The 27,169-nt window shown below is 43.7% G+C and overlaps 1 protein-coding gene across 1 annotated transcript in view; it reads right to left on the bottom strand.

Moving 5' to 3' along the window:
- The window catches only part of CLCN3 (chloride voltage-gated channel 3), a 127,667-nt gene that overhangs the window by 66,864 nt on the left and 33,634 nt on the right, over positions 1 to 27,169 (bottom strand). Inside the window, 2 exon segments of the mRNA XM_070757427.1 lie at positions 12,495 to 12,594; positions 13,473 to 13,636. Of these exon segments, the coding sequence (XP_070613528.1) occupies positions 12,495 to 12,594; positions 13,473 to 13,636 (264 nt within the window).

Genomic DNA, 27,169 nt, shown 5'->3' with positions numbered 1-27,169 from the left:
GCTACTCCGCCTCCTCTGCGGGATTCACGGTCTGATCGGAAAACATGGTAGTTTTTTGATGTGATAATGGAGTCTGGGTAGGAAGCATTTAGCCATGTTTCGCATATAAAAATTATATCACAATTGGAGGTGTCAAGTAGGAGGAATTCAGATATCTTGTTGACTAAACTTCTAGCATTTAATAGTTTACATTTGAGATTGGTCTTGTGTTGGGAATTGGTTTTGGGGTGGTTAGAAGAAGTAAGGGGCACGCTTTCCTATTCTTGGTTTGAGGTGGTAGGGTTGTCCATTTGTTGTTGTGGAATGGTGGTCTGGCTGGTGTCAGTTTGATGTTGTGAGATGGTAGGTTGAAAGTTAGACCGGAAGATATGGGGAGAATTATGGGTTTTGGGTTTGATGCTTTCTGTGTGGTAATCTATGTAAAGGTTTGTTTCACCAAGTTCATAGCGTCTCTTGAGTTCTGCCCGTAGTTCGCGAGAGCGAATACGTTGGAGGAGAGAAAGATCTGGTCTGGATCTGAGTTTGTTGAAGGACTTGTTATTTCTGGCAATGTGGTTAATGGTCTTGATGAATTGCTGTTTTATTTGTTCAGTTTTGCACACTACTTTGCAGAAGCGGGGAGCTATTGAGCCATCGTTATACTTGTGCTCAGGTCCAATTCTGGTAACTTCCAAAATGTCTTCTTGGGCGATTGTTTGTGCATGTGAGTGATGTTGGTGGATGATATTTCTTATTCTTGTTATATCTGATTCATGACTTTCATCAAGACCAAAGAGGATAGCATCCTGGCATTTTTGTTCACGTTCCATGGCATCCTTGACTAGGGTAGAGATATCATTGGTAGAATTAGTGGGTTTTGGAGTATTGGAAGTGGTTGAGGTTGGGGTGGTGGAGTGGTGACTGGTATTTTGTTGGGTGGATTCAGTGTTTGGATATTTTTCTCCATGGATGAGAGTCTTGATTCAATCCTTTTTTTGAATTCTTCTTGCGTTTTGAGAAGTCTTGGTTCAATACTTTCTATTAATGTTTTTTGGGTTTTGATGGCTTCTTTTAAGGTATTAATCTCATCAGACAAGCTGCTAAATATATTTAGCTTGGGGGCGCAGGATGAGCACATATAAAGAAATGAAGAGTTTGCTTTTAGGAAGGTGTCAATATGTTTAGAAATATTGAAGCAGCTTTTGTGAGCAGACTGATTGCAAGTCTGGCATTTTATGAAACCATCATGATCATTGATAATGTCTTTGCATTTAAAGCATTGATAGCTGTGATGATCAATTGTTGCTTGTTGTTCTTTTTATTCTTGTTGTTGTATATTCTTTTTGATTGGCATTTCTGCTTTGATTTGAGCTGTTCTGTGTCAGCATCTGTCTACCAGGGTGTGTGTGTGTGTGGGGGGGGGTGTTAGTGCTTCAGGAAAGTCTTTTGGTTACCCTGCCTGAGTTTCTGGCTTCCTGCTCAGTGGGCCTCTTTATGACTTTACAGCGTGTTGAGGGAGAGGCAATTAGGAGTTTGTAACTTTAAGAGAGAGGCAAATAGTTGAAACAGGCAAGAACAATGGCTTTTGAATGCCCAGTAACCCCCCTTCTTCCTTCACAGCCAGCACCTAGTAGTTTAAGCTTGCCTTATTAGCCCAAATGGTGTTTGATGAGGTGATTTAGAAGATTTTCAGTCTCCCTTTGAATGGAGCGTTTACAGGTCCTTTTGTTGTTAATAGGACTCCTAGCGCTTGTTGAAACTAAGGGTTTCTCTCTTGGTTATTCACTTGGCTTACAAGCTTCAGATGCTCCAAGCCTTGGTTGATAGCTCGGCTGATGGCAGGGTAAGCTTGGTTCTGCAGAGGGTTCGGGCAATGGCAAGAAGTTTGATGGTGCTAGGGTGCTGGAGGTCCTGGGGTGCTGGGCAGATTGAGGCTTTGTGGTATTCAATGGGCAGTAGTGATCAATCACTTACGGTTTGATGTCTTGCCTTTGTCTTGCCTTGTTTCCTCATGGAACTTTTCTCTTCTCTTCTCTGCTCTGCTCTCCCAGAAATGTTGATCGAAAATGTTTTTAAAATATTTATATTCAATAAAATTACTTTTAAAAAGAAAAAAAAGAAAGAAAAGGAAGGCAAGGAGCTGCCTCTGCCTCTGTCTTACATATCAGACATACATTACAGACATACATATTATTCCCATATCTTCTGACATTTATTGTTGATAGTATTTCCGATTCCTCGTTTCTCTTAGATTTCTCTCCTGTTGTTCTTCTTCTTGTTGTTCTTGTCTCTTACCTCCCACCCCACAACTTTCCTTTTCTTCAAGTGGTTTTCCTCCCCCCGACTTGTTGTCTCCAATTCTTCTCTACTGCCCCTACTTTCTTTACTAGCTTGTTCTTCATAAAGTAGATCGTTCTTTTCACAAAATTGTCTTGCTTCCTCTATTGTATTTATTGTGACTTTTCTTTCTTTCCAAGTTATCATCATCCCTTCAGGGAGAAGCCATCTAAACATCACACTCCTCTGAATTAATTTTCTCGCCAAAAATTGATACTGTTTTCTAATTTCTCGAACTCTACGTGGTATTTGTTTCAGAATTATTATCTCTTTTCCCCTATAAACTATCGATTGATTACGGGACCATTTGTATATTTCATCTCTAATTATTCTTCTGGAAAATTTAATGTGTACCTCTCGTGGTAGATGGTGCCTTCTCGCGTAATTCGTATGTACACGGTATAGTTTATCTATTTCCAGTCTTGTTGGTCTTTATGTAGAATCTCGCTAGGATTTCAATCATTTTTTCACCTAGATTCTCGTCTTTTTCTTCGATTATGTTTTGAAATCGTAGACTGTATGAACAGCGGTCTAACTCTAATTGCGCGATAGCTTGCTCCATATTTTTAGTGCTCATCAATGTCCCCTCTAATTTTTTTCCGGTGTGGGCGGAAAAGTATAGTGTCTGAGCGGCAGTCCCTTTGGGACTGGGCAGCATAGAACTCTAAATAAATAAATAAATAAATAAATGGAGTGTGGGCGCGCGCTATCACACATACGTGAGTTCTGACATCCATAATTCACCCCCTCCTTCCTCTCTCTTTCTGTCTCCTCCTTCCTCTCTCATCTCTCTTTCCTTCCTCTCCCTCCCTTTCTCTCTTCCCTTTCTCTCCCTCTGTCTATCCTTTCTATCTCTCACCTCTTCTCCCTCCTTCATTCCCTTTCTCTCCCTCCCTTTCTCTCTTTCCTTTCTCTCCCTCTTTCTATCCTTTCTATCTCTCACTCTTTTTCTCCCTCCTTCATATCTTCTTTCTCTCCCCCTTCCTCCTTCTTTCCTTTCTCCCCCTCCCTTTCTCTTCCTTTTTCTTTATCCTTTCTACCTCTTACTCTTTTTCTTTCTTCCTCCTTCCGGCTGGCGGCGAGCGATCGGAAGATCGCCATCTTCCTCCTTCCGGCTGGCGATCGATCGATTGTTTGAGTCATATTATTCATTGGAGAAATTTAATAACAACACCCAAAGCCTATAATACGCATTAAGAAGACCTGACGTCCCACAAGGAAACGCAAATTTTAAAAAAGAGCTTCCTCTCTTTCTCTTTTCTTTTTTAATTTGGAAACCTGTATAGAGGACCCGACGGGACAGCGTGACTCATTTACTTCCTGTTTCTTCTCTGGCTTTCTGATCTCCGATCTGTTGCTGCGCCACACACGGGCGAGCCTGGGTGGATACTTCGATCCTTCTAAATTTCGTTCACCCTATTTTGTCTATGGGGAATAAATGACTGGAGGTGGCATTTTGGACCTATACCGGGAGGGGTGAGCCGCCAGAGGAACTATTAGCTACAAGCGGCTGAAGACCATCCTAGAGACCCCACCTAAAAGATCAAAAGGCCGTCACCTCTGAGCTGACTAGGCTCGATCTACTGCCTTGACAGATCTGCGGGAAGGAGAGGAATCGACACATAAGATCCTTGCACAGCCCGGACAGACACTGCAAAGGCACGCGAACTGAATAACTTTACACAACCCCCGGAGATAGACGACAATTGGAGCTGCTTTAAACGAACATAACTTCCAAGCTATTTACCACTCTAATTAATAGCTTGCTACAACATCGAAGCTTAACCGGAACTTTTTGATCTTGATCCGAAGAAACTAAGGAAGGTCTGACACACTGACCTATATATACAACCTCACTGAATTCGGAATTCGCTTCATTTACATTCATAATTGAAAATTCATGTATGTACTCCTAGTGATTATCAACTATACTATTTGACATCTACATAATTTTAATAATCTATACATTATATTAACTAACTATAAGACTACTAGAATAATTTATTACAATAAGATATTAATTGATATTTATACATTATTTAATTATATATAGTAACATACCTATTATATACTTACATATATTGACATATGAGTTAACTATTAACTAATCAGTAGAATAATAGGAAATTATAATTAAAAATCTACGTGTGTATCTCTACTGACTATTAAGGACTTTTGTATAATTCATATAACGTATATAATATCCTAGCCATTTAAAGGATTACTAGCATAATTTATTACAACAAGATACTTATTGATATTTATACACTATCTAATTATATATATTAACAGACATTTACTATTTACTTGCATATATTAACTTATACTTTATTACATTGTTATTTAATATATTGTTACTATACTAAGAGACCTTCCCCTTTAATTATTTGTTATTAGGACTATATTAGCCATTAGATTTACTATTGAGTGTTAGAAATGAATTGTATTAATCTTGCTTAGCTTGTACAGTGATCCCCCGCTCGTTGCGAGGGTTCCGTTCCAGGACCCCCCGCAACGAGCGGGTTTTCGCGAAGTAGCGCTGCGGAAGTAAAAACACCATCTGCGCATGTGCAGATGGTGTTTTAAACTTCCGCAGCGCTAGCGAGGAGCCGAAGATTGGGGGGCAGCGCGGCTCTTTTAAAACATCGCCGCCGACATGGGGGGCTCGCTAGCACCCCCCTGAACCCCCAACCCGGGTTTGGGGGGGTGCTAGCAAGCCCCCCATGTCGGCGGCGATGTTTTAAAAGAGCCGCGCCGCCCCCAATCTTCGGCTCCTCAGCGGCGAGCGAGTGAGCGAAGCCAAGCCGGCAGCAATGTCGCCGCCGCTGCAGCCAACGTGCGCTACGATCTTCCGGGCCAGCCAGGCTCAGTCACGGAAGGCAGCCGCTTGGCCCGGGATGCTGGGCCGAGAGGAGCCGGGCTTGATCCGCTGAGCCTGGCTGGCCCGGAAGATCGTAGCGCGCATTGGCTGCAGCGGTGGCGACATTGCTGCCGGCTTGGCTTCGCTCGCTCACTCGCCGCTGAGGAGCCGAAGATTGGGGGCGGCGCGGCTCTTTTAAAACATCGCCGCCGACATGGGGGGCGCCCCCCAATCTTCGGCTCCTCAGCGGCGAGCGAGCGAAGCCAAGCCGGCAGCAATGTCGCCGCCGCTGCAGCCAACGCGCGCTACGATCTTCCAGGCCAGCCAGGCTCAGCGGATCAAGCCCGGCTCCTCTCGGCCCAGCATCCCGGGCCAAGCGGCTGCCTTCCGTGACTGAGCCTGGCTGGCCCGGAAGATCGTAGCGCGCGTTGGCTGCAGCGGCGGCGACATTGCTGCCGGCTTGGCTTCGCTCGCCGCTGCAGCCAACGCGCGCTACGATCTTCCGGGCCAGCCAGGCTCAGTCACGGAAGGCAGCTGCTTGGCCCGGGATGCTGGGCCGAAAGGAGCCGGGCTTGAAGATCGCAGCGCGCGTTGGCTGCGGTGGCGAGGGCTTGCGATGGAGGGTGGAGGAAGCGGCCATGGGAGGGCGAGCTGCCTCAGGGAGGAGGATCGGGCGGGACCAGGTGGGGGCTGGAATTTCTCCGCCAGGGCGAAGGGCGGGCGAGCGGCGAAAGGCGGGCGAGCGGGTGCTGGGGAGGGCTTCTCGCCCTCCCGCCAGCAAGAGGGGGAGCGAACGGCAGCGAGGAGTTTGCGTGGGCGGTGGGGAAACTCCTCGCTGATGCCAGCAAGAGGGGGAAGACCCAGGGAAGCCGCCCAGCAGCTGATCTCCCGGTTGCCATCTACGCATGCGTGCCCATAGAAAAAAAAGGGCACGCATGCGTAGATGGTATTTTGACTTCCGGGTTGAAAAATCGCAAATTACCCTGTTCGCAATGGTCGGGGACGCAATAACCGGGGGATCACTGTATATACAATCTTGCCCTTACTATTTATTTAATTTAGCATGTTTCAAAGCTCTTAAGATTCTAAGGAATTTTGATTGAAGTACAAATCCCTCTCTTTGACGGTTTACTATTTCTCAAAAATATAAGGAATTATCCTCATTGATATATTTATACTGTTATTACTTTAAAATTTGAATGAATTTCTTAGCTGGGGGAAACCAACCACAAATCCCATAAGTATCGAATGCAACCGAAGCTAAGTTATTGTACTCCCTTTTAATAGCTTTACATATCTGTGTACAGTGCTATCTATACCTATTTGCTCTACCTGTTAAAAAATTACATTCACACCTTTCTTTCATCACTTACCCTTCTATTTCTATAGGTCAATTGATTTGAGGACCTTTAATATTAAGTATTTGAATTGCTATTTCTCCATCTGAATACTTAACATACTAATTAAGCATTCTTTATCTAACTCTGGAACGGACTATTAGGGATTTATATAAGTGGGCCAGCGGGTGGAATATCGCTAAAATGACAAGTCTATCTAACCTGACTAGATTGGGATCTGGGAAGAGATCAATTAATCAATCCACCTCAGCTATACCTAGCCCCTCTTCCCAGAGATCGCTGGATGATATGCTGCCCAGAGAAAGGTCTAATTCATACAAAGATCTTCAATCTATGCTGCTCCAAATGCAGGAGTTAATGCTTAAGAACCATGAAGATATTAAAAAAGAAATAGGTGAAGTGAGAAACGATACATCCGAGTTAAAAGAAAGGATGCAAAATATGGATAAAAGGCATGAGGCTTTTGAACAACAGATGTTAAAACAAGAACAAAAAATTCAGGATTTGGAAAATAGGATTGACCAGGATCATAAACTCTTTTTCTTTCTCTCCCTCCTTCATTCAATTTTCTCTCCCTCCCTTTCTCTCTTTCCTTTCTCTCCCTCCCTCGTTCTCCCCTGCGGCTGCTGTGCCTGCCCTGTACCACCCAACACGGACGGACAGCCCCCGGTCGTTGGTTCGTCCCCCCCCCCCACACGGAGGGAGATCGGGCTGGCGAGGGCAGTGGATCCATGTCCCCAGCCGGTCGGAGGGAGATCGGGCTGGTGAGGGCGGTGGATCCACGTCCCCAGCCACTGGAGGGAGATCAGGCTGGCGGGGGCAGTGAATCCACCTCCCCAGCCAGGCGGAGGGAGATCGGGCTGGCGAGGGCGATGGATCCGCGTCCCCAGCCACCGGAGGGAAATCGGGCTGGCGGGGGCGGTGGATCCGCGGCCCCAGCCGCCGGAGGGAGATCAGGCTGGCGGGGGCGGCGAATCCACCTCCCCAGGTGGGCGGAGGGAGATCGGGCTGGCGAGGGCGGTGGATCCGCGTCCCCAGCCACCGAAGGGAGATCGGGCTGGCGGGGGCGGTGGATCCGCGTCCCCAGCTGGGCGGAGGGAAATCAGGCTGGTGAGGGCGGTGGATCCGCGTCCCCAGCCGGGCGGAGGGAGATCGGGCTGGCAGGGGCGGCGAATCCACCTCCCCAGCCGCGCGGAGGGAGATCGGGCAGGGGGCAGCGGCGAGTAACCAGGGGCACTAGGGGGCTGGAGGCGCGTGGGGGACGTGGGTGTCTGCGGCTCCATGCACGCCCCTGGAAAAGGGTGCGCGGGGAGGCATTTTGAGGTGCGATGGCACAGGCGTGCGCAGCCTACAGGGAACGGTGGTGGTCATCTCACTTTTTTCTTTCATCTTCTCCACCTTCTCTACTTTTCCCACTTTGTCTTCTATTATCTTTATCTTTTGTTCATTTTCCTTCAGTGTTTGTTGTATATCCACTATTCTTTCATCAATTCCTTTAACCTTGTCTTTGACTTCTCCCATCTCTGATTTTAATTCTTCGTGTTGTTTTTTAGCTTCTTCTGTTATTTTCTAGTGGTTTCCTGTATTGATTGTAAGCTAGTTGCAGAACCTGATTTCTCTTTCATTAGCATAGTATCTAGTGTCTTTTGATGTATTGGTGAGTCTAGGTTCGTTTAAGATGTTTGTTTTTTGGTACCCTTCATTGTTGTGGACATACCAGTCATACTTAAAGATCTTCTTACATTTCTCCACAATAACATAAACTTTCCTCAATTAAATTAATCAAAATTAGCATTTAATAGAAAGAATTTAACCAGCCTTCATTAGTAAAATTCTTTATAGCATACTGGAAAGTGTTACAACCAGCTGTCTCTTCTGAAACTCACTCACAGAAGCAGGCAGGCAGGCAGGCAGAGGGTGTATGTGTGTGCAGAAACCCCACCTTCCCTTTCCTCCAGCCGCCCGGCTTCTTTTGGAAGCAGCTGGGGAAAAAGCAAATAAAAAACCTCGCACGCAAGCAGAGGTGTGTGTGTGCAAGTAAAAGGGGGGGGGGTTTGCGCAAGTAAAAAATCTCACTGGAACACAGGCAGACCTGTATTCTCCGTGCACGATTTGGCTACAGTATGTTGAGTATTGTGTTCAGGCCATGAGCATAAATAGAATGAATGTGAATTATTGTTTTTTATAATTGAGATTTTAGATTGTTTTAACTAATAGATTTCTCGTATGTTTTGCATTGTTCCTGTCGTAAGCTGTCCTGAATCTGCGGAGGAGGGCGGCATAGAAATCTAAGTAAGTAAGTAAGTAAATAAATAAATAAATAAATATTTATACATTTAAATCACATGACTGTGGTCAGGAGACAATATTCAAAGTTATGAGACCAGGTTGTAAGTAGGTTTTTTTACATTGTAACTTCAACTAGTCATTAAATGATTGATCATAAATTGAGAACCGCCTATAATTTACCATATTTTTTTGGATTATAAAACACACCTTTTTACCCTCAAAGAGGATGAAAACGTGGGTGCATCTTATACACTGCATGTACCCCCACTTTTTGTCTTTGCCTCCCAGCAATTTACCTCTTGCAGAAGGGGGAAGTTTTTTAAAGACTGCTTTATTATTGTTCTAAACAATTTAACAAAATTAAGCTTTTAAAAATAAATGCTTGATCTGAAGAGACCCAGTGCTATTGTATCTTCTTTTAAATAACAGAAAATAATGTATACTTCCAGAAAGCCACATCAATTTTAAAGATCTGTTTTAGTATTAAGATACGGCAACTGAGTTAAACCCTGACTTAGTTATGTTTGGAGTAGATCTATTTAAATAATTGGGGGGAGTTAGTTAAGTTAGTTAAGAAAACTTTCTACCATTAATATACTGCCATAATGTACACTTCTTCTATTTGCTATTTCTACAAGTCAGGCACACACACACAGAAATACACAACAAAGAGTTTATATCATATGTGCTGCTTGCTGTTTGGAAAATTGCTGAGAGGCAGAGACCTTTTTTCCTTGTTTTCATCCCCCCAAACTAAGGTGCGTTTTATACTCCGCTGTGTCTTATACTCTGACAAATACGGTTACTTTCCATAATATGTTGGGTTATCTGTACCTTTGGAGGTATATACTGGTCCAAAGGACTAACTTGCAGCCATATAAGTTTTTGTATTTTTATAAATTGTAATTTCATTTCAAGAAACAGGAAAATAAGAAAACAATTACTAAATCCAATAAATGTCCATATTAATTGAAGAAATAATTGTAAAAATACTTTTGGGAAAGTGAATTGTAAGTGAATTACTCAAAAATGTTGTTGACTATGGACATTAGACACGCAGTTCATGATAACACGGATTTATGCTGATATAGTGCATGCTGATATATGAGGAATTTAGTTTTCCAAAAACTGGGTACTGATAACACAACTCTAAAGAAACTAAATTTTAGCCTCAACTGTGATTCCAGCATTTCCTCCAGATTATAACCCCAATTCAAGACTAAATCCTATTATTCAATCTTAGCTTAAAAGAAGCAGTTAAATTGCATTTCCTGGTTAAGATGTCACAAATATGTAGAAGTTGGAAGAAACAGAAAATACAAAGTACAGTGATACCTTGTCTTACGAACTTAATTGGTTCCAGGACGAGGCAAGTAAAGTGAAAAGTTTGTAAGACGAAACAATGTTTCCCATAGGAATCAATGGAAAAGCAATTAATGCGTGCAAGCCCAAAATTCACCCCTTTTGCCAGCCGAAGCGCCCGTTTTTGCGCTGTTGGGATTCCCCTGAGGTTCCCCTCCATGGGGAACCCCACCTCCGGACTTCCGCGTTTTTGCAATGCTGCAGGGGAATCCCAGCAGGGGAATCCCAGCATCGCAAAAACGGGCACTTCGCTGGCAATGGAAGTCCGGAGGTGGGGTTTCCCAGCGAGGGAACCCTCCACAAAATCGCACCATCGCAAAAAAGCTTCTAAAGTAGAGCTGATTTTAGGAGGTAGTATCAATGAAAAAAACAGGAAAAGCATGGAAAATTGTTTTACAGTGTTCTCTTGACTTTCGCGGGGGATACATTCCAGGACTGCCCGCAAAAGTCAAATTTCCGTGAAGTAGATATGTTCTCTTCCTTCCTTCCTTCCTCCCCCTCCCTTTCCTGGTTTTACTTACCCCCAGAATCCGCAGGGGCAACGGGGTGGCAAGCTGAGGGCTTTACTGCACTCGCTGCAGCGGCGGCAAGCAGCAGTAAGGATCGACTTCAAGTGGAGTGTACCAACACTCCGAGAATTAAAGGAGAGGGATCGGGAGGCTGGGCAGAAGCGGAGCTTTTAGTTAAAGAAGCAGGACGGCTGGGGGAGGGGGAGGGGGGAGGAGAGTTAACACGTACAGTATTGTACATCGGGCAGCCCCGGAAAACGCTTGGTATGCAAAAAAACCACAGAGTATTTTTTTAATAATATTTTTTGAAAAACCATGGTATAGACTTTTCACAAATGTCGGATCCGCAAAAATCAAGGGAACACTGTATTCTTAGCACCTTGTTAGGGCTGAAAATGATTTGAAAAACTACATTCTACATATGGAGTATAAGACACACCCAAATTTTCAGCCTCTTTTAAGGGAGGAAAAGTGTGTGTTAGATTCTGAAAAATATGGTATTTTGTATCCATTACTTTAGCTTCTAAAAAGTTAAATGGAACTTTACAACCTGCCTGACTTGTTCTATGCCTAAAAGAAAAAAATGTATGTAATGCACATATTTTATATGGCCTAAAATTAAAAGAGAACAATAATTTTTTTTCTCAACCACCAATACTTTAACATTTTATGTTCTACCATAGATCTACAGTATTTTAGTAGAAATGAAATGTATACTATGAAAGGAACTCTGCTAGTGCAATTAGCAGAATTATATGAGATTCAGGACTGGGAAGAATGACTTGTTTATATTAACTGCATGGCTTCTAATACCAAGCAGACCAAAAAAAAAAGAGGGAATCCTATCTATGTTCCATAGCCAGTTTTCACTGGGCACTATGGTTATCCTAAGTTTATTAATACAAGTAGTCCTCTTTTAGCAACCACAATTAGAACCCACAACTATGGTCACTAGGTGACAAGATGAAAATCACAAGTCCATGTCTGTGTTTACAATTTTACTTCAGGTTTTCTTCATTCTAGAGCAGGAATGTCAAAGCTGATCCCATCACGGGCCATATAAGTAGTTAGTTAGTTAGTTTGATTCAACTTCAAAGCCTCCCAATCCCATGGGATTCAGGGATGTTTGCCCTTGGAGGGGGGTTGTTGTTGTTAGCCGCCCCGAGTCTGCGGAGAGGGGCGGCATACAAATCCAATAAATAAATAAAAATAAACAAATAAACATGGCTTGATTATCGTGGCTGAATGAGTGCGATTGGCCAGGGCCTGAGAAGCAGTAGCCAGTCCCTTGCCATTTCTCGGATGGCCCCATAGGCCAATGACTGAGCCTATTGCAGGCTGCATCCAGCCTGTAGGCTGCATGTTTGACACATTTGTATGCCGCCCCGAGTCCTTAGAGAGGGGCGGCATACAAATCTAATAAATTATTATAAATTATTATTATTTGCTCTATAATATCAGAAGAATATAATCCCGAACAGCTAGATGAATCCAAATGGTGGGAAAGATTTCTGGAATTGAACTTGGAGGAAGCTGAGGAAAAGGGCAAATCTTATAACACATTTTCTCCATTCCCTTGTCCTTTGGAATGTTCCCCCCATCCCTGGGATAATTAGCAAGAAAAGTTACTTTTTAATCACTACCAGAATGTTGAACAATCATGCCCAAGGCAGTCACTAACCAAGGTCTTCCTATAGATGTAATCTTGAGCTTTTCCCTCGAAGTAGGTTTCCATTGAATTCAACACAATTTATTTCTGAATTTATTTAGAAATATATTATTTAAAAAATGAGTTCCTACCTGATGCCAATCCAGTTAGTGTCACAACCAGCCATCCTGACCATGCATCATACAAACTCTCTGTCATTTCCCATGCTGATTCTTTTTTCTTGCTATTGATCTAGATACAATATAGAGTTTAGATTAATACAAATCTTAATTTTATAAACAAAGTAAGAGACAGTACAGGTAGTCCTCGACTTATGACCACAATTAAGCCCCAATTTTCTGTTAGGACAGGACAGTTAAATGTGTTTTGCCCAATTTTATGACCCTTCTGGCCATAGTTCTTAAGTGAATCACTACAGTTGTTGAGTTTGCAACACAGCTGCTAAGTGAATCTAGTTTCCCCATTCATTATGCTTGTCAGAAGGTCACAAAAGATGATTACATGATCTCAGAACATTCAACTTTCAGAAATATATGTCAGTTGCCAAGCATTGAAATTTGACTACATGACCATAGGGACAATGCAACGGTCTTTAAGGATAAAAAATTGTCATAAATCACTTTTTTCAGTGCCACCTTAATTTTAAATGGTCACTAGATGAATGGTTGTAAGGTAAGCCCTACCGACATTTGTTTTCTTGTTAAACTCAAGAGAGACAGAGAACAGTTAAAGCAATGATGAGCTTCTTATGGATGGATGGATGACCAATATCTTGTTTCACAAGGCAGGCAAATGCTTCCCCCCTTCCCGCCACCCCGATGAATGTACAAGGCAAAATCTAAATAGAAACAATCCAAGCATTTGAGGGATTAAATTAATTGCTTAATATGAGAAACAATAAGATATAATAAGAATACTGTTTTTCACAAATGAGTGTTTACCTTATCTCTTGGAATCAAAAATCATGGGCCACCAATAATATGATATTCATGGCTCTCCTTCCCCCTTGCACACACTGGTCTTTCTTCTTTCAAATCAACATTTTGTCCCATTAACCATAAACAGTTTATAAAAGCATCAAGAAAAGTACACTTAAGTATTTTAAGTACCCTTCTGTGTCTCTCTCTGTCTTTGCATTTTTCTCGCACCCAATCAATTGTGTGGAAATCATCATAAGTTCCAACTCCAGGAATGGGCTCTTCAAGGAGATCCAATAAATGTGTTGTACTGTTAATACTACCACCATTTGTCATTGTATAATGAGTTCCTGCAGCTGAAACAGAATAAACAGTGATTTCTTTTGTAAAAAGGAAAATATATAATTCAGTAGTAAAAGGAAATGGGAAAGTAAATACAGACAGACAGACACGCATATTATATTCAAAGTACAAAGAAAAAAGTGGAAAATTATGCTTGAATTGAAGAGGTAGCAGTGTCTTGCACTGGAACAAATGGAGTGCTGCAAGATTACAAACTTCCCTCAGACTTCCCTTCCATGCAATCAGAATAGCTATATTAGATGTACTATAGTTTTAAATTCAAAATACCACTTTCCTGTCGGATTGAAAAGGAAACTCCGTTGTGAGGATATATTAAAAGAATAAGCAAGGTTTTATGGATGCTATATGGAGAAGTCTTCATTCTTTCAAAGTTCAATATAACTTGAAACGAATGATGACTTCTCCATATACACTGTATGAGTCAATATATTGAAAGTTTAATTGAAAATCTATGACCCATGAAGAATCAAATACTGTAAATTACTACAATAACTTATTTTTTCAATAAAATTAAAAAATAGAAGCTGCATAGATGGCAAATGCTACTGGGCACAAAATACTACTAAGATTCTGGGGGGCAAAGGCAGTGCCATATAATGACTTGCCTTTCAGGGTTTTACCCTGAAATACTGCAGAGTGGAGGTTGCAACTGGTGTCTTATTACCAGCGCTACACAAAGAGAAACCCACCACTCTAGTTAGTTTCTCCTCTTGGGGAAAGGAGTTCATTTTCCCTGTTCTGAATCAAGCAGCAAAATATCTTGAAGCAGCTTTAGTTAAGTAGATCAGTCTAGCAATCTAAAAAGCATTTAAATAGTAAAAGTGTCATGCTGATATAAACAATATTTTTTTTAAAAAAAATTAGACTCCAAGCCGCAATCAATATAGAAGTATATAGTATATAAATACTTATTTATATATACAGTGATACCTTGTATTACAAACTTAATTCGTTCCCTGACGAGGTTCGTAAGTCAAAAAGTTCATTAGATGAAACAATGTTTCCCATAGGAATCAATGTAAAAGTGAATAATACGTGCAATCCCAAAACTCGCCCCTTTTGCCTTATGACCGCCGGCATTCTGATCCTTGTTTGGGGGCGGGTGGAGGGGGGGACAGAACAGAGGTTTCTCAGAGGGAACCTCATGGGTGATTAGCATGGGTGGGAAGATGCCTGGTGGCTTATCAGACAGTGGGGCTCCCACCCTCCTTGAAAGTGTTTTTGGCGGCGGCAGCAAAATGGAATCCAGCGCTTCGGCCTCACACAAGGCTCCCTGGCTCTCACTCCATGCCTGGCACCAACTTGCTCTGGAGGAGTCTCTTCAAGGTGCCCAAAGATTGCAGACTTTATATTTTAGTCAGGTGCACCTCAATTACCTGCAAGACCAGCGTCTTTCTAAGCAACTCAAAAACTAAACATATTCTCCACTAAGACATTTTGGCAGGTTGTTTGTCAGCTAAATTAAAAGCCAATCCGTGGCAGCTGATCTCTTATAACACTTCATCTGGATTTCTGGTGGCTTTTTTGGGGGGGAGGAGTAAGGCGGAGTCAAACCAGAGATGATAAAAATAAGAGACCACGCTGGAGCAGAGATGAGCCCCATTCACTTCGGATTGACCATGGTTTTGCCTTTTGGGTGACTGTCTCCCCCCTACCCCTCTCGCTCAGACGTCTGGCGACCAGAATTGTGGCTTAGGACAGAGAACAGGGGGTGCCTTTGCCAGCTCCCAAGAGCTCCGCCTCTTATACCTGAGAAGGGAGCCTGGTCAGGGAGGCTTGAGACTGTTGGTGCTGCAAGGCTGAAGGCTGTTTTCATTGCAAGAGGACAGTCCCGTGGAAGGGTCGCTGTTTCTTCCCTGCCAGCGCTTGGATCAACTGGCACGGAAGAAACAACGACCCTTCCACGGGACAGTCCTCTCGCAATGAAAACAGCCTTCAGCCTTGCAGCACCGATGGTCTCAAGCGTCCCCCCCTCAAGCGTCCCTGACCGAGTTCCCTTCTCAGGTATAAGAGGCGGAGCTCTTGGGAGTCGCCAAAGGCACCCCCGTTCTCTGTCCTTAGCCGCAACTCTGGTCGCCAGGCGTCTGAGCAAGAAGGATGGGGGGGAGACAGTCACCCAAAAGGCAAAGCAGTGGTCAACCCAAAGTGAATCGGGGCTCACCTCTGCTCCAGCATGGTCTCTTATTTTTATCATCTCTGGTATAGCTCCGCCTCACCCCCCCCCCCCAAAAAACCCACCAGAAATCCAGACGAAGTGTTATAAAAAGGTCCCCACAAAATTCTTTTCACTCTGGCCCCTGTGGAGAGAGGGCGGGAAGAAACGGGCCTCAAGAAGAAAGGGAGACCTATCCGTACTCATTGAGCAGGTCGTGCATTATACGACCGACGGGCTCTGGGAAGTCCCCGCACCATCTCCTAGCCTACCACCACAGTCTGGGTCGGTGTCTATCCTGCCACTTACTCCGCCCGCAGCGAAAGCCAGAATCCTGTTCACTGAGGCGGAAGGCTTCCACTTGGGCAAGTTTCTACGCGCTACCTCCACATGTGTGGCTGTGGTAAAGCCTTGCCGCTTGCCTCCCGAAAGTCCCCCCTCCTTCTTCTCAATGGGTCGAGAGCAGCGTTGGCAATGGGGAAGGAGAAACTTTGAGAAATTAAAGTGCCCACTTTAGAAAGAGATCAGCAGCCATGGACCGACTTTTAATTTAGTTGAGAAACAACCTGCCAAATGGAGAATAGGTTTAGTTTTTGAGTTGCTTAGAAAGTCGCGGGTCTTGCAGGTAATTGAGGTGCACCTGACTAAAATATAAACTCTGCAATCTGCTCAGTTTCACCAGCTGGATTGCACCAGCTGGATTGGTTGGATCCCTTTTTTGACCACCGACACTACACAGGACCGTCCTCTCACAATGAAAACAGCCTTCATGCTGGCCCTTCTGTCCCACTTTTTCCTCGTTCAGTCAGCAGGTGGGGGTCGCTGTTTCTTCTCGGCCAGTGCTTGCATAAACTGCGGGGAATGTTGTTTTCATTGCGAGAGGACAGTCCCATGGAAGGGTTGCTGTTTTTTCTATGCCAGCCCTTGGATCTACTGTGAAGAAAATGTACACAGTAGAGCTGAGAGGAGGGTAAGAGAGCTGGCCACCCCTCGCCGTTCCTTGCGACAGAGGGAGCCGTAAAGAAATGGGGGGGGAGAGAAAATGAGGAGGTTGGGGGAGCCGGTAACTAAACCTCCTTGCGGAGTTTTCAGTGCTGCGGAAATTAAACAATCGCACCGCCCCAAACCAGATGGAAGAAACGCGTCCCTCCGCCATCCTCAGAGTCCGCAACGCTTCAGTTTTGCTTTTTTTTACTTGAAAGACTGTCTTCCCCCTAAATCGCGTCTCCATCGCCTGTGCTTCGCTGAGGACCAGAGCTTGGCGACTTGATCCCCATGAGCGAAGGGGAACCGGCATTCAGGGACCCCCCCCCCCAAAAAAGAGCCAGCCACACTGCCCAAGTGGAGAGCGCTCTGGATTCCTCCCTTGCGGAGTGGACTCCTCACACGGGCCCTTGTGCTGTTCCTCACAATTTTTCCACTCTCTTCTTCCTCAGCGGTTGGGAGGGAGGTGTCGGGAAGGGTCCGTGGAGATGGAATATGGGAGGAATTAAAGCCAGCTGCTTTGGGCACCTTGAAGGGACTTCTCCAGAGGAAGCCGGTGCCAGGCATGGAATGACAGCCAGGGAGCCTTGTCTGAGGCCGAAGCGCCGGTCCTCGCCACGGCCGGGATTCCCCGTCTCGGGACTGCTGGTGCAAGCAGAAGAAGGCACGGAATCCCAGCAGGGGCGGCAAGCAAATGGGAAATCCTGGCGGTGGCAGTCACAAGGCAGGGGAATCCCTGTGGCAATAAATGAGTGCATGCGCAGTAAGAGAGCAAATGCACCCGGGCTCGGATTCGTAAGATGAAAATGGTTCTTAAGACGAGGCAAACAAATCTTAAACCCCAGGTTCATATCATGAAAAGTTCGTATGAAGAGGCGTTCGTAAGACGAGCTATCACTGTACAAGTATGTATCAAATTATCATTTAAATCTACTTATCCCCTTAAACTGCATTTTAAAAGTATTACAGAAGTTATCTAGAAATTATGAAAAGCAATACGACAAAGTTAAGAACAGAGCACTGTATGAAATCCAAGGACCTATAGAAAATATTGACATTGCAAACAGAAGGCAAATATTCGGTATGATTAATATTCATAAATAACCCACTCAAAGTCCTATACAACAAAAGTAATAAAAAATGGCAAGACAATTTACTGCCTGTGCCTTCTCTCCCTTGCAGGACTTTGGCTTGCCACTGCCACTCTCAGGGAGGAAATAAAACTGTGCATATCCTTTAAAACAAACATAAAATAAATTAGGGACATGGGAGGAGTTTATCGTTTCATCCCTAAGGTGTGTGGGGAGGTTAGGGAGAGAGAGAGATGGAGAGAGATAGGTCCCAATCATTCTACATTGCTGCTTCACTCGCTGAAATGAATACAGCCACTAAAGCTTATCTACAGTATTTGTAATAAAGTTTACTGTATCCAAAATAAAAGAAACTGAATCACATATATTGAAAAAAAAAGCTGAATTTAATTGAATACTTTATTTGGCCATGTAATTAGACACATAAGGAGTTTATCTCTGGTGCAGAAACTCCCAGTATACAATATATGCAAAACAACAGAATGTTAGCCATAATACCACCAATAAATGGGGTAGTAATGAAGATAATAAGAAACCAAATACTAAGCATACTATGTGGACACATACATAGGCATTAGACACACTGTGAGCATTGATCATATTTATCTAATACCATTCCATCTATTTTCTAGACTTTCATCAAACAAAATTTTTACATAATTACCTTCCTTGCACAATTAGTCTACGGAGAGGGGCGGCATACAAATCTAATAAATAAATAAATAAAATAAATAAATAAATTATATTTTTAGCAAGCCAGGAAAGGAATCGGCTGAAGAAATGCTCTGAAAGTGTCCTTGGTAATAAGTGGCTCGTCGAAATAGGTCACACACTACAAGAGTATTAGCTAACAAGTTTCAAGTAACAAGTTTCAAAACAAGAGCAGAGAAACTTTAAAAATACCAGCTGTGTGCATGAATGACTACTGCCACCCAAATCACATGTCTTCTAAAAAAATTTCTTAATTCCCACTGAGTGGAAACAGCAGCTCTACTGACAGGTTATATTGTGATCCTACCTATTTTCCAATGTTTAGCCAACTTAAATTCCTAATTTTAGCTCTATATCCCAGTTCCAATGTCATTCAAAACTAATTTGCTAATGTAGTTTCTCCTTGGGAAAAAATTGATTAAAAAATTATAAATTATATAGTCATTTAAAACACATGCCTTTCAATGTTCCAGAAACCAAATTTCTTTCAAATAAATATGCATTAATACCATCAAATTCCAATATAGAATGGCTATGAATTCCTTGTTTTCTTATAATTAGGCATTTTTCAAATAAATATGTATACAAAATAATAGGAAACCCATTATTTCTCAACTAAACAACTTATTGATAACAATAAGAACCTGAAAAATGTAGTGGTTAAAAACAGCAAATAGCCAAGAGAAATCTAGATAGCTATAGCACTTTAAATGCAAATTAAGGCAAAGAACAATATCTAAAATCCGGATGATAGTACTGTATTTGGAAAAGAGGTAGCACAGGATGAATGACATATACCTGAATAAATTGGATAAATAATTAGAAAATTTTGATTAATTTCATTAAGAATTTAGCATTTGATATATTTGATATGGTATTATATTTTAATCTGAGGTATGTAAATTGGAATCTCTGTAAGGTGTGAAAAACAATAAAACATTTATACCCCAGAAAAATGTAGTGGTTAACAGCACTAAATTAGGATCATGGAGGCCAGGATTCAAACCCCCAATTTGTCCTGAAGCTCACTGAGTGACCTTAGAGCAGTAGTCCTCAACCTGGGGGTCGGGACCCCTTTGGGGGTCGAATGACCATTTCACAGGGGTCACCTAAGACCATGGAAAAAGACAAATTTCTTTTGGTGTTAGGAACTAAATCTTCTATTCTGGCGCCTTGGAACATATTTTTACAATCCAACCCCAATCAGGCACTTACAGTGGGGGTGTCTCTCTGACCTTCCTGCCAATCAGCTTAAAGCTCTGTTGGGAGAATTGGTTTTAGACTTATGGTTGGGGGTCACTACAACATGAGGAACTGTATAAAGGGGTCATGGCATTAGAAAAGTTGAGAACCACTGCCTTAGAGGAAACAAATATATTTTCTGACTACAGGCATATACTGTAATATAGTAGGGATGTCAAACGTGCGTTGTCACATTATTACCTGACGTATTGCAACTTTTTCCTTTTTAAGCCCGCAGGCCGTGAGTTTGACATCCTTCATATATAGGTAATCCTTTTCTTATAACCACAATTGGGACCAGACAGTGGATGAGTTGTGCCTGGTTTTACAATTTTTTTGTCACAGTTAAGTGAATCATTACAGTTAAGTGAATCATGATTGTCTCAACAACTGCAATGATTCACTTAACAACTGCAATCCAGATTCTCCCATTTACTTTGCTTGCCAGAAGCCAGCTGGAAAGGTTGCAAATGGCAATTACATGACACAGCAACTGTTATAAATTCACACTGGTTTCCACGTACCTGAATTCTGATCACTTACAGTGGAGAAAGCTGCAGTGGTAACAAGTGTGGGTCTCAACAACCACTTTTTCCTTCACTATATTTCTGCTTTCCAACTGAAGTCATTCTATATTCGTTAAGATATACTTGCTACTATAATATAGCAACTTGTATAATATAGATGAGATATGAGACCTGAAAAGTATTTTTGTTGTTCCACCAACTAGAAAAGTTAATGGGAAAATTTACTGGATCTTTTGGTTAAATGGAAAAACTCAGAACAAAGCTTTGAGTATTTGTTATGTTTTGATTGGCTGTTACTATGAATCATCTAAGAGTACCATGTACTGTATATCAGTGGTTCCCAACCGGTGTGCCGCGGCACGAGACATGGCCAGGTGTGCCGCCAAGCTACAGCTGGGCGGGGCGCTGCCGGTACTTCCGTCCTGCGGCTCCCGCTCGCAGCTGTCCCCCGCATCCTGCTCGATGCCGCGGTTTTCGGCGCTCTCCTGCTGGGCCCCAAAGAAGGAAGGCAGGAAGAAGGAGAGCTCCATTCTTCCTGCCTTTTTCCCGCCTTCCTTCTTTGGGGCCCAGCAGGAGAGCGCCGAAAACCGCGGCATCGAGCAGGAGGCGGGGGACAGCTGCGAGCGGGAGCCCCAGGACGGAAGTACCGGCAGCGCCCCGCCCAGCTGGAGCTTCTCTGGCGTCGACGGCAAGTGTCCTTTGTGGCCCGGCGGGAGGGCACTGGCGGGGGGAGGGGGGAGGGTGGCCGCAGCGGCCGCAGGCAGTCGCTGGGAGATGGCGGCGGCGAGAGGGATCGCTCTCTCTCTCTCTCTCTCATCTGACTGCAAGCGGGAGCCCTGACGGTGTCCAGCAGCACGTCCAGCTGCCGCCGTCAGGGCTTCCGCTTGCAGTCAGCTGAGAGAGAGAAAGAAAGAGAGACATATAAGAGAGGCAGAGAGAGAAAGAGAAAGAGAGACATAGCAAGAGAGGCAGAGAAAGAGAGACAGAGCAAGCAAGAGAGGCAGAGAAAGAGAGATAGAGAAAGAGAGACATAGCAAGAGAGGCAGAGAGAGAGAAAAAGAAAGAGAGACATAGCAAGAGAAAAAGAGAGACTTAGCAAGAGAGGCACAGAGAGAGAGAGAAAGAGAAAGAGAGACATAGCAAGAGAGACAGAGAGAGAGAAAGAGAAAGAAAGAGAGATAGCAATAGAGGCAAAGAGAAAGAAAGAGACATATAGCAAGACAGTGAAAGAGAGAGAGAGCAAGAGAGAGAGAAAAAAGCAAGAAAGAGATAGCAAGAGAGACAGAGAGAGAGAGAGCAAGGGAGAGAAAGACATAGAGGAAGGGAAGGAGGGAGAGAGAAAGAGAGCAAAAAAGAGAGAAAGAAAGAAAGAGGGATGGAGAGAAAGGGAAGGAAGGAATAGAGAGAAAGAGGGAGAAATAGAGCGAAAGGGAGGAAGAGAGAGGTTTTTTTTGTCCAAACTTTTCTTTAGCCCCCCCCCCCTTCAGTGTTCCCCAGGATTTTGAAAATATGAATAATGTGCCGCGGCTCAAAAAAGGTTGGGAAACACTGCTGTATATGATGGGGGGGCCTCATCAGTTCCTTCAATCAATGAATCAATCACAATTGAATGTCTACAGAACATATAATAATGCAACCAATAAAAGGTAACAATCTCCATAGTTCTATTAACTAATGATTTTGCAATCCATAAACTCATTCTTTGTAATATTTGATCAAACACATATAGTTGAAATTATTAATTTCCCAGTAACAGTCATGTTTATAATTAGAAATGAGAAACCTGAAAATGAAGTACAATGCAGATGAACAAGACAGTTTCAACAAGACTGGCTTCCTGTCCCCCTTCAGTTGTTTTAAAGTTTCTTTGAAACACTGTTGTCTACTAGACATTATAAAACTCACCCATAAATTTCCACCTGCAGACAGCATCAACTATTCCTAACATTCAAATGACTCAGGAATAGCATGACTACAAGTTGAATATTCCTTAATCCCATAAATGTTTCTTTTTTTTAAAAAAGCTACATAGTTTTTTTATGGCCAAATATATTTAATTTTATTTTTTGTGCTCTGCACAAATGATTATATTTTAAAATTAACAGCAGATGTCAGAAGGGAAGAACAATTTCTGAGATATATTACAATGTAAGAAAGAACAAAATGAAGTCTAGGTAATCAAGTATCAAGCATTCAACATATCATTTATATTTAATAATTGATGGTAGTATTTTTGCAACATTTAACCAGTATTAAAAAGCGGAATGGAATCAATAGTTTCAATGGCATCATGACAGGAAAGAAAATTGTTTTAAGATTTCATATGTATTGTTTAGCTGGTGAGTGCTACATCCCTATTTAGATTAGATTGGATTTATTTGCTGCCCCTCTCCGCAAACTCGGGGCGGCTCACAACAATAATTAAAAAAACAGTACATAATAACAAATCCAATGCCCACCAATCTAATTACAATTTAAAATTAGTAATTTCATAAAACAATCCCAATATATATAAAAAACAGGCACAGTCAAGCAATCATACGGCAAAACAACATGGGCAAGGGGGAGATGTTTTAGTTCCCCCATGCCTGACGGCAAAGGTGGGTCTTAAGGAGTTTACGAAAGGCAGGGAGGGTGGGGGCAATCCTAATCTCAGGGGGGAGCTGGTTCCAGAGAGTCGGGGCCCCCACAGAGAAGGCTCTTCCCCTGGGTCCCGCCAGACGACATTGTTTAGTCGACGGGACCCGAAGAAGGCTGACTCTGTGGGACCTAACCGGTCGCTGGGATTCGTCCGGCAGGAGGCGGTCCCGAAGATATTCTGGTCCGGTGCCATGAAGGGCTTTATAGGTCATAACCAACACTTTGAATTGTGACCGGAAACTGATCGGCAACCAATGCAGACTGCGGAGTGTTGGAGTAATATAGGCATACTTAGAGAAGCCCATAATTGCTCTCACAGCTGCATTCTGCACGATCTGGAGTTTCCGAACACTTTTCAAAGGTAGCCCCATGTAGAGAGCGTTACAGTAGTCGAGCCTCGAGGTGATGAGGGCATGAGTGACTGTGAGTAATGACTCCCGGTCCAAATAGGGCCGCAACTGGCGCACCAGGAGAACCTGGGCAAATGCCCCCCTCGCCACAGCTGAAAGGTGTTTCTCTAATGTGAGCTGTGGATCGAGGAGGACGCCCAAGTTGCAGACCCTCTCTGAGGGGGTCAATAATTCCCCCCGAGGGTAATGGACGGACAGATAGAATTGTCCTTGGGAGGCAAAACCCACAGCCACTCCGTCTTGTCCAGGCCCCAACAGCCTCCAGGCACCGGCACATCACTTCCACTGCTTCGTTGACTGGACATGGGCTGTTTGGAGTTTCCCCCCCCCCCTTTTTCAAAACATTAGGATCAAGACTCATCCATTTAAGATGCTTGAGATTTCAAACACATAATAGCTTCTTCATACTTCATACTAATACATACTTAACTTGTGGGATTCAATACTGCAAGGCATGGTGTTAGCCATGGACAGGCTGGAAAAGAAAATTAGATGTACTACTCTGTGTTGTGGTTGGCTCTGGCCCAGCTCCTGCCCCAGGGAATGTGGAGGTGGATGCAGGGGAAACATCAACATGTCATAGGCCTGTTTTATTGCCGACAGAGTTAGGTAGTGCAGTTTCCTCGGACGAAGAAGGTGGGGGAGACTTGGAAGAGGGGGGCTTGGCACACAGCCCAGGAAGCCAATCTGCATTATCTTCGGTCGATTCGGATGAGGAAGTGTTAGACCCACGCATGCGCAGAATTATGCATCGAAGAGACCAATTGAAGAAATATTACAGGAGATAAGAGAGGCCACCTGTGTTTGGGTGGGGCTCCAGTAATTAGAGCTGCTGATAGCAGCGTGCTGGCTTGGCCATTGTGGAAGATTATCTGATCGTTGTTTCTTCAGGACCATGCTTTGCTGTTTCCAGACAAGAAAGTTGATTTTTCACAACTTTGAAACCAAAGCAGAGCAAAGTGTGGGGGTCTCATTTCGTGGAAGGAGGGCTGTGGCGTTCCTTCACAGCTGCTAGCTAAGTACTTAAGGACTGATTAAGGGGATTGTACAGACTACCAGGTTGTTTTGGGATGAGTGCTCTTTGCAATATAAAAATGGCGCTTTGTTTCTTTTGAATTTTTGTGATAAAGAACATTGTTTTTGAACTTTCAAGCGTGTGTGTGTCTGAAATTTGTACCCGTGAATTTTCGGGAGATTCATACCATAGAGCCCGGCAGAACACTCTGTAGTTTTCTAATCGAGTTAGACCAGTGATGGTGAACCTGCTGGGCTCAGTGTGTGGGGGAAAAAAGTCTAATTTGATCCTGCTGATTGTTACTTCCCTCAGAAAAAAGAGGTACCGTATTTTTCGCTCTATAAGACGCACCTGCTGATAAGACGCACCTAGACTTTAGAGGAGGAAAATAGAAAAAAAAATATTTTGAGCCAAAAAGGGGAGAGGAAGGAGTGAAAGAAGGGAGGGAGGGAGGAAAGGAAGGAAGGAAGGAAAGAAAGAAAGAAAGGGGGAAGGGACAGGAACAGAGGAAGGAAGCAAGGAAACTTATGAAAGGGGAGAGTAAGAGAGGAAGGACTGAAGGGAGGGAGGGAGGGAAGAAGGTAGGAAGGAGAAAGAAAAGAAGAAATAGACGAAGGGAAGGTAAAAGAGAGAAAGAAAAAGAGCAAGAAAGAAAGCAAGAAAGAGAGAAAGAAAGAAAATGAAAGAAAAAGAAAAATAGAGAGGGGGAATGAAAGAAATGGAAGGAGGGAAGGAAGGAGAGAAAGCAAGAGAAAGAAAGAAAGCAAGAGAAATAAAAAAGAATGAAAGAGCAAGAGAGCAAGAGAGAAAAAGAAAGAGAGAGAGAGAGAAAGAAAGAAAGAAAGAAAGAAAGAAAGAAAGGCAACTTCAAAGAAAGGCTCACTGAGCATCTCTCACTCTCTCTCTCTTTCTATCCCTCTTTCTTTCTTTCTTTCTTTCTCTTCCTTTCTCTCTCTCCTCTTCCTTTATCTCCTCTCTCTCCTTCCCTCTCTCTTTCTCTCCCCCCCTCTCCCCCTCTCCCCCTCTCTTTCTCTCTCTCCCTCTCTTGCTATCTCCCCCCCTCTCCCTCTCTCTTTCTCTCCCCCCTCTCCCCCCTTTCCCTCTCTCTTTCTCCCTCTCCCTCTCTTTCTCTCTCTCCCCCTCTCTTTCTCTCTCTCTCCCCCTCTTTCTCTCTCTTCTTCTCACTTTCTCTCTCTTGTTTTCTTTCTGTCTCTTTTGCTTTCTCTCTCTCTCTCTCACTCTTTCTCTCTTTTTTTCTTTCTCACGCTCTTTCTTTCTCTTGTTCTCTCTCTCTTGCTATCTCTTTCTCTTCCCCCCCCTTTCTCTCACTCTCTCTTTCTCACTTTCTCTCTATCTTGATGTCTGTTGCTCTCACTCACTCTCGTTCTCTCTCCGTTCTTCTCAGCGGTGACGCGCGCCACGCCCTGCCCGCCTCACCTTTGCCGAGAGCCCTTTCGTCCCGGGCTCCCGGCAAGGGGGTTGCAGGAGAGGCGGGGCCGGCGAAGGTGATATTCAATGTCGGGGGCGCTCGGGCGGTTACGCGCGCTCCCTATCTCCCTGCTAGCCCACTCGGAATATTCAAAATAAGAAAAACCTTTGCCGGCAAAGGTTTTTCTTATTTTGAATATTCCGAGTGGGCTAGCAGGGAGATAGGGAGCGCGCGCAACCGCCCGTGCGCCCCCGACATCGAAGACTTCCGCTGAGAAAAACCTTTGCCGGGCGGAGAGAGGGAAGGGGGGGCAGCGGCGTCCCTCCTGGCCTTGGCGGGCCGCCCAACCCTCCCCACCTCCTGCAAATGCGGCGGGCGGCGGGGGGAGAGCTAGGAGCTGGTTCTGGCGGGCGCGGGGCTTGGCTGGCTGGTGGGGGGAGCACCGCTGGTGGTGCGGAGGGAGACCCTCCTCTGGGAGGGAGGGGGCCAGGCAGCAGCTAGCCAGCCAGCCGGCGGGATGGCGCTTCCGAGTTCGCAGCCTCCCCCCCCCCTCCCTGCCTGCATCTTCGCTCCATAAGACGGGGCTGATTTTTCTTCCTACTTTGGGAGGAAAAAAACTGCGTCTTATGGAGCGAAAAATACGGTAATTATTTATTTTTTAAAAAATACAGTCCCACCATGAGTGTGATCCCAAGGATATGCTGCATAACATTTCTTTCAGTATTCTCTTTCTATTGATAGGCCCATATCCAAGGCAACTCTGGACCACAGAAGTCTTTTGTTCTTAAAGTGGCTTCAGAGAATGCTCTTCTACAGCCACTGAAAACTGCTTGAAAGCACACCTGGTTCTCATATGATTTTCAGGGGTTCCAGAGGCCATACAAAAGCACATGTCTTCAAATACCAATGCAAAAGAAGGATATTCTCAATTTCCTTACCACATAGCTCCCCAAATTTATAGGTCATGATGAGAAACAAAATCTTGGTGTCAAATGGGCCTTGACTGATGGCTACATTACAGAAGAATATCCATTCAAATAAAACAAGATTACATCCCTAATAATTCACCAACTCAAATCAAACATATATCTCAACAAGTGCTCACAGATTGAAAATTTACATCAAAATCAAATAATCTATTATACACTGCAATAAAGCACAGAATATACCAGTCAAAATGTACGTAGAACAATGCATTTATTTCAGTTTAAATGTCATTATAGTCACAGGAATTTTTTTAGCAGTAGCTCACCAGAAGTTTACTTTGCCTGGTTATATAAAAATTCAATTTGATATGTCAGAGAAAAGATAACCTATTGCTCAGT

This window comes from Erythrolamprus reginae, chromosome 7, assembly GCF_031021105.1.
Source record: "Erythrolamprus reginae isolate rEryReg1 chromosome 7, rEryReg1.hap1, whole genome shotgun sequence".
NCBI classification, from domain to species: domain Eukaryota; kingdom Metazoa; phylum Chordata; class Lepidosauria; order Squamata; family Dipsadidae; genus Erythrolamprus; species Erythrolamprus reginae.
This window is presented reverse-complemented; position numbering and strand designations above follow the sequence as displayed.